The sequence below is a fragment of the Dipodomys merriami genome, unplaced genomic scaffold (genome assembly GCF_024711535.1).
Source record: "Dipodomys merriami isolate MVZ:Mamm:240054 unplaced genomic scaffold, mDipMer1.0.p SCAF_11, whole genome shotgun sequence".
NCBI lineage: Eukaryota > Metazoa > Chordata > Mammalia > Rodentia > Heteromyidae > Dipodomys > Dipodomys merriami.
In genome coordinates, this window is record NW_027202382.1 from 36,586,573 (window position 1) to 36,594,004 (window position 7,432).

At 45.3% G+C, this 7,432-nt stretch overlaps 1 protein-coding gene and 1 long non-coding RNA gene across 4 annotated transcripts in view; one reads left to right on the top strand and one right to left on the bottom strand.

Moving 5' to 3' along the window:
- Positions 1–7,432, bottom strand: part of LOC138820951 (tubulin polyglutamylase TTLL11-like) — a 238,544-nt gene that overhangs the window by 153,668 nt on the left and 77,444 nt on the right. For 2 of the 3 annotated variants that reach the window (XM_070012962.1, XM_070012957.1), the window contains exon 5: positions 3,992–4,567. The exons of the other annotated variant lie outside the window; for it this stretch is intronic. In XM_070012962.1, coding sequence (XP_069869063.1) covers positions 3,992–4,567 — 576 coding nt within the window. The remainder of the gene's footprint in view (positions 1–3,991; positions 4,568–7,432) is intronic. 3 annotated transcript variants of the gene reach the window in all.
- Positions 1–7,432, top strand: part of LOC138820968 (uncharacterized) — a 44,684-nt gene that overhangs the window by 13,904 nt on the left and 23,348 nt on the right. The gene's annotated exons all lie outside the window — the stretch shown is intronic.

The following is a 7,432-nucleotide window of genomic DNA, read 5'->3' on the forward strand; positions in this document are numbered from 1 at the left end:
CATAAAGATCAACTTGCCAAGCCTACCAGCTAGAGTTGCTACAATGGGGAACTCAAATTTGCTGGAACTCAGGGTATTTAGAACAAACTCAAGGCCTTGACCATTAGGCTGCTTCTGGGCCTCCTTCCTGTGGGGGTACCCTGACTTCAGAGTGAGGAGCAGGTCACAGAGAACAGAGAACAAAGAGGTGGATCAACTTGAGGTTTAGGAAAGGTGTCTCTTATACACATGTAAGTTTTGGAAAGGGTATGGGCCAAGGACAGAATTAGCTACAGGGGACAACAAGAAGATACAATCAAGCCATGGGGTGGGAAGAACATTCTTGAAAACTGAGCTGAGAAACCTTTCCTTTGCATGTATATTTTGGCCACATGAATCATCTGTACACAAATAGACTTTGCTATTTAAGCCAAGGTCACAGCTCTGCCTCAAGAACACAGATTGGAGGGCATGTTGCTGGAGCTGCTCGGACAATGACAAGGGGGCCAGTTGGAATGCCAGGGCAGCCATGTTGCTGGGCAGCAGATGACAGGGAACCTGCCCACAACTGAGCAGTGCCAGCCACTGCTGGGGCCAGCGTGATTTCCCAAGTAGTTATTGTGGCTATGACTGGCAAGAGATGACAGTCACATGTTCCACCCAAATGTAATTTTGTTGGCTTGAGTTTATATTCTGGAATGCTGTTGTCTAGGCCAGGCCTAGGCTACAAGCGAGAGGAGCTTTTTTTGGGGGGAAAAAAAAGAGCTTCCTTGTTTCTAGGCAGAACATCACTGCCTGCAAAGCCCTTCTACCATCCTTCTCTCATTCCAATTTCAACCAATCAGGGAGGCAGGTAGGGAAACTGAACCTACAAAGATAAATTCAATAACTTATACCAGATCGCACAGCATGTGATGACGGAACTAAACCTTTGCTTTCCAAGTCAGTATGGGTATCTGCAACCCTGCAGATACCTAGCAAGTGATAGTCTAGCAAGTGATTAAAAATGCAAACAAGAGAACAGAATCTCACTTCCTCTCAATCACTACATGCCTAAACTGTACCATGAAACAAATTCTAAACATCTAAGACTTTATACCTGTCAGTGCACTTCACAACACTCCTAAAACGGTAGGTAGGAAGAAAGAGTGGGTGACTTATAGAGAGAAAAACAGAGGTGCTGGGTGGTAAAGAGACCTTCCAAGGTCGCAGCTGGGAGAAGCTTTCTTTCTAAGCTCCAAGCTCTTCTTTTAGCCACATCCCCCCCTCCAGCCTAGAAGCATCCAGTGTGGTGAAGCTGTGGAAAAACACTCACAAGGCTGAGGTTCCATGTTCAAACCAGCAGCTCCCTCTGTCCACCCTCCTGTTCCATCCCAATAGCTGTTCATTGTTGCCTGTCCACAACAAGACAAGAAACAAAACAACCGTCCTGGCTCTCCTTTCCTGCCACCAGGACCATGCCAGGGTTCTGAGGCGTGGCTATGCTTTCTGGAGCATACAATAGCTGTCACAATGGAACAGATGTGGCCACACGATCCCCAGCATGACCCCTGGACGTGGCCTTATCACAACTCTTTCCTCTGACTTCAGTCTTGGGTGCACAGGTCAGGCCCCCACATCAAAGTCCTTCTCATTTGCTTTTCTAATGTCTCAAAGCACCTGCTGATGTGGTGCTGACATTCTGCCTGGGAACCAAAACAAGGCATAGAGGCCAGATGCCCAAGGACAGATGTCCAGATGACAATGATCTCCTCCTGGTACTGATCACTGCTTGGATCTCCCTCCCTAGGCTTCTGTGGCCTGCCTGGAGATCCTACTTCTGGGCACGAGCCCCGCAGAAGCCGCTCTGAGCTTGAGGCTGCACTTGGGGAACAGAGTCCTCTCCTCCCACTGAAGGAATGCCTGTCCATGGCAGCCACTGCCCCATTCCCTCTTCTCACTCATTCCATGCCCATCACCTTCCAGCCATAGACTGGAACCAATCATTGAAACACTGCATGGGATAAAGAAGAATGTTGCAGACCACACGCTTTATGACATTGCCTTGTTAAAGCTCAAAAACGACAACAACAACAACAACAAAACCCAATCCAAATGAGCCAATATTGCTTAGAAGTATGTTTGTGAATAATAAGAGCATTTAACAAGGACATGCTAAACCTACAACTGAGGATCCCCATTACCCTGGTGGGGGATGGGACAGGACAAATACAGTCACTAAAGAGCAAGGGTGGGAAGGTGGGTGAGAGATGATGGGCTTTTTTTGTGCTGCCTGGTTTATAAATATGTTCCATATATCAGCTGCTATTTTAAAGACCAGATGGGAAGGATCTTAGAGATGCTTCTTCTTCTTGTATCTGTTCTGATTTTGGAGTCTCTTCTGAGTGCCTGGCCTTGGTGTTCCCTGCCCTGCCTGGCCAACTAAGTGACCCGGAAGATGTTCTGCCCTTGTTCTCCATTGCCTTCCCTCCTACTTGCTAGCTCCTGCATCCTCCCTAGAGTCTGCAGTCCCCCGGTTGGGGGATATGATGGATCCTTTCAATGCCGGTCCTGCCTGACATCTCTGCAGCGTTTGATGCCACCTACTGGCCCAGCCCCATCTTCTGTGAACACCTCTTCCCTGGCATTTTGGGGGCCTCCCCTCTTGATCCCCCTTCTATATCTCAAGCACTTCTTGGCCTCCTTTGCAGGCTCCCTACCTCTAAGCTGTCCTTTAATTAAGCAGAGGTGCCCACAGGGGTGTTCTCTGACCTCTTCTCACCCACATCTTTTTATATCTTCTGTTACTGTCTGAATGCAGATGAGTTCTCATTTCTTTCTCCAGCTCAGGCCTCTATCTCCTGACTTATGCTGCAAATAGCTCCTTGAATTTCCCACTTTGGTACAACACAGGCACTTCAAGTCCAATTCCTGGCCTTCTCCCCACTGGTCTGGGTCTGGTCCTCTTCCTGTGGCCTCTGTCCAAGTAGCTAAGCCCACCTGCACTATCTACCTCAGTTCCTCTCTCTTCTCTGTCCCTTACCCCACCCAGTCACCAAATCTAGCCCCTCAATCTCCCTTAAATGTTGCTCAAATCTACCTATTCTCTACGCCTCTGCAAAGACCTTCCTATTCAAAGCCAGAAACTTTTGCTTGTGCAAAAGCAATTGTCTCACTGGAGATCTGTCTGAGACCAGCCTTGCCGCAATCCATTCTCTGCTCTGCATGCACTGTGTTCTTTGTGATGTGAAAATCAGAGTACAGTCAGTCCCCTAATTAAATTCTTCAGTGGCCGCCTGCCCTTCCTACCCTAAGGCTCTCCATGACCCTGCCCCCTCTCCCTACTTCCTCTTCTTCTTTCCTCATCTCTCTACCCAGCTCTTCCTCAAACCTCATCCTTCCACCACACTGAACCTCTTTCCAGTGTCTCAAACGCACTAAGCTTCCCTCTCACCTCCAGAGCAAAACCATGTCTCTACCAAGAGCACTGTGGCCCCTGCTGTTACCCAGTCTTAATGGCTCCATTTCTTACCTTGGGGTTCATGTGAACTACCATTCCTTCCAGGAAGTCCTCCCTGACCACTCTACTCCAACCCAGAAAATATAGGTCTGTTATTCAGTTCTAGTACATGGAACATCCCTATAATAATCCCTGTCGAAAGGATTTGTCTCTTACTGTGGATACTACTACACAGCAGGCATCAGGAATCTAACCTGCTTTCTCACCAGGACCTAGAGCAGTGCCTGAGCCCCTACTAAGCAGCTGATAAAATTTTTGAATGAATGAAGGAATGTATGAATGATACTCTGTATCACATCCGTTACTTGGCTGAATTCTTACAATTAGTACTATTACTTTCATTTTCAAGTTTCTCATGAGAAATCATATAGCTAGTCGACAGAAAGCAGGAAGTCAGGCCACGCTTCACACCAACACTCACATCAAGGCCCCCTTCATCCCATCAGAGGCCACAGAGCCCTCCCTGGGTCCCATCAAGGTGGAGAATTCAAGATGAGAGCTGGCAATGGTTACCTGGAAGCAGGTGGGCCCTGGCCGCCCCGTGGGGATGTCCAAGTGGTAGAAAACTTTGAGCTCTGGAGTCAGGGCGATGACAGTCTTGATCACCAAGGAGATGATGTCAGACCACACCTTCTTGATGTCCACACCCTTGGAAGACAGTCTATAAAGAATGCTAGAGAAAGTCCTCTTGCTGCCCGTGTTGGCACTGTCCGAGTGGATGAAGTTGTTGCTGTGGATGTTCAGCGAGTAGTTGGTTAAGTGCATAAAGACATGGTGCATGTTTTGGGAGTTAGGTTCCTGGTATGGCTCTGTACAAAATCTAGAGAGTCCATCTTTGGCTATATAAATCTCTAAGGGATCTAAGGACTTTAGTAAGACATACAGACGAATATCAAACTTGAGCTTGTCGATAAGGAGAGGTTTGCAGATGTATTCCTGGACCACTGCTGGCCTGCTCTGCAGGGTCCCAGTCAGACGGATGTCGCTGGGGTCTTTAATGAGGTAGATTCCATCACCCTGACAACCACCATCAGGCTTCACAATAAAAGTGGGCTTCCAGGAGGGGTCGCCTTCTTTCACCATTTGAACCTGTTGAGGGGGGAGAGTGGTTGGCATCATATTCATTTCTGTGCTAGATATCCAAGCACAGAAGCATCTTGGCAAACATTTGGTGGAGGAGCAAGAAAAAGTGATTCCCCCATTACTGAGTGCTCATTGAACATCTTCCATGAAGACAATGCTGTACAAGGAACTGAGATAGAGAATGGTCCAGAATCTCATGCTCCAGAGGACATGAAGAGAGGCACTAGAATGGTATCCACAAGGCATTGGTTCAGCCCTCATTTCCCCATTTATTAGCTATACCATTGAGCAAGTTTTGGAACTAATATTAAAGATGATGGTCTAATGCCATTTGTGAGTGTCTAAGATGCATCTGATACTGTATTTGGTACTTCACGTAAGTTATATCAACTAACACACACAGAATACATGGTTGTTCCATTTTTACAGGAAAAGAAACAGAGATGGTGCAGCTGTTAAGAATGTGGGTATTCTCCCAAAGAATATTCCAATTAATAAGTGAGAAAGTAAACTGATATTTCTCAAAATAAGTATACATGACCAATGTATTCACAAAGAAGTGCTTGGCTTCCTTAGCCATAAAGGAAATGCAAAGCAAAACTACACTGAGATTCCCTCTCACCCCAGTCAGAATGGCCATCATCAAGAAAACAAACAAAGAATGGTGGAGAGGATGCGCAGGAAAAGAAACCCTATACATTGTTGTAGGAATGTAAATTCAGGAAGCTGCTGTGGAAGTCAGTACGGAGGTTCCTCAAAAAAACAAAAAATACAACTACCTTGTGAACCTGCCGAACCACCTGTGGGCATACAACTGAAGGAATGTAAGTCAGCATATAATAGAAGTACCTGCACATCCATGTAACAAAACTATGGAATCAGCTTGAGATGTCCACCAACAGATGGATAAGGAAAATGTGATATGTACACAAATGGAGATCACAGCCACAAAGGAGAATAAAATGTGTGGGGAAATGGGTAGACTTGGAAATCATCACATCAAATAAACCATTTAATTCACATGTGGAATCTAGACTAAGGAAATAGAATGAGTAACAAGAGTATAAAATGGAGAGTTTTTTTTGGGGGGGAGGGTGTGGAAATAGAATGAGTAACAAGAGTATAAAATGGAGAGTTTTTTTGGGGGGGTGGAAAGGAAAAAGAGAAAAGGGGAAATGAATATGATCAAAGTACTTTATTAAATGTATGAAAATAGAATAATGAAACCCATTAAATTGGTTCAGACAGGAAGGAAGGTGTATAAGAAAGAATAACATAGGGTAAATTTGATCAAAATACATTATATGCATGCATGAAAATACTGCAGTGAAGCCTTTCTATGCAATTAATACGTGCTAGCTAAAATTTTTTAAAAGGTTTCAAAAGTGTGTGGGTGTCAGAGTCAGACAACCTGGGCTGAGGTCTTGGCCCTGTCACTTCCTGTTAAGTGACTTGCCCAAGTTACTTGTTCCCTGTGACTTTCTCATCTATTAAATAGGAGTAAGATTGTTCAGAGGATTCAATGCAACAGCTAAGCATGCAGAACCTGACATGTTGAAAGACAACCAAAAGCCTAGCTACTGCTATTTATAACAGATGAAGTAACTTGCCAGCGAACTGGGGGGGGGGGGGGTGAGGAGGGGGAGGGGCAGAATCAGATCTAAAATCTAGAGTAATGACTTTAAAGCCCCATACGTTCCTCCATGTTCCTTCCAAACCCCCTCTGGGTCATTGTGAAGACTGGACAAGCTGAAATGTGCAGAGGACCAAGCATTAATACCAAAACGGAGCTGGTACAGGAGTGACAGGTGCTTTATCATTTACATAATCAGTAAGTTCATCTGGTAGTTTTGGCTGATCCTTCTATCTGGGGAGATCTTTTTGAAACTAGATTCTGTTACCTACCACGTTTGTTCTCTTCCCAGCCCAAGAATAGCAGGACATTCACATAAGGTATTAGTTAGGCATTTCCCCAGTCTGGATCTTACCTGTGTTTATGCATAACAAATATGTATCTGAAACCGGTGCCAGTGGCTCATGCCGGTAAATCCTAACTACTCAAGATGCTGAGATCTGAGGATCATGATTCAAAGCCAGCCTGGGTAGGAAAGTCCCTGAGAATCTTATTTCCAATAAACCACCAGAAAACCAGAAGTGGGATTGTGGCTCAAGTGGTAGAACACTACCCTTGAGCTGAAGAGCTGAGGGACAGTGCCCAGGCCCAGAGTTCAGGCCCCACAACTGACAAAAAAAAAAAAAAACAAAAACAACAACAACAAACAAATCCCACAAATATGTATCTGGTTTCTCGAATGCTATGGCTTGAGTGTGGCCCCCAAAGTTCACATGTTGGAAACTTTATTCTCAGAATCAAACATTTATGGTATTTGCAAGCGGAGACTTGAAGTACTTAGGACTAGAGGAAAGGTCATGCGGGTGAAGTACCATGACAGCACTAGTGGCTCTCTGAGAGGAAGAAAGACTCCAGCCAACACTTTTGCTCTTCTGCCCTGCGATGTGACACCCTCCACTGTATTAAGATTTAGCAAGAAGGCCTGACAAGATGCCAGCACTTTGCTACTGAACTATACTGGGCTTCTCTGTTTATGGAACCGTAAGAAATACATTTCTTTATAAACTAGTTTCAGGTATTTAGTTATAGCATCCAAAAGTGGTCTAAGACATCTGAGCACTTATGAGATGTTTTATGTATCACTGCATATGCCACTTACTGGGGGCTTGAACACAAGACCTGTCATTTAGCTCAAGGTTGGCACTCTACCACTTGAGCCACATTTTCACTTCCAGCTTTTTTCTGGTTCCTTGAAGAATCCCATGGACTTTCCTGCTCAGGCTGGCTTTGAGCCAGGA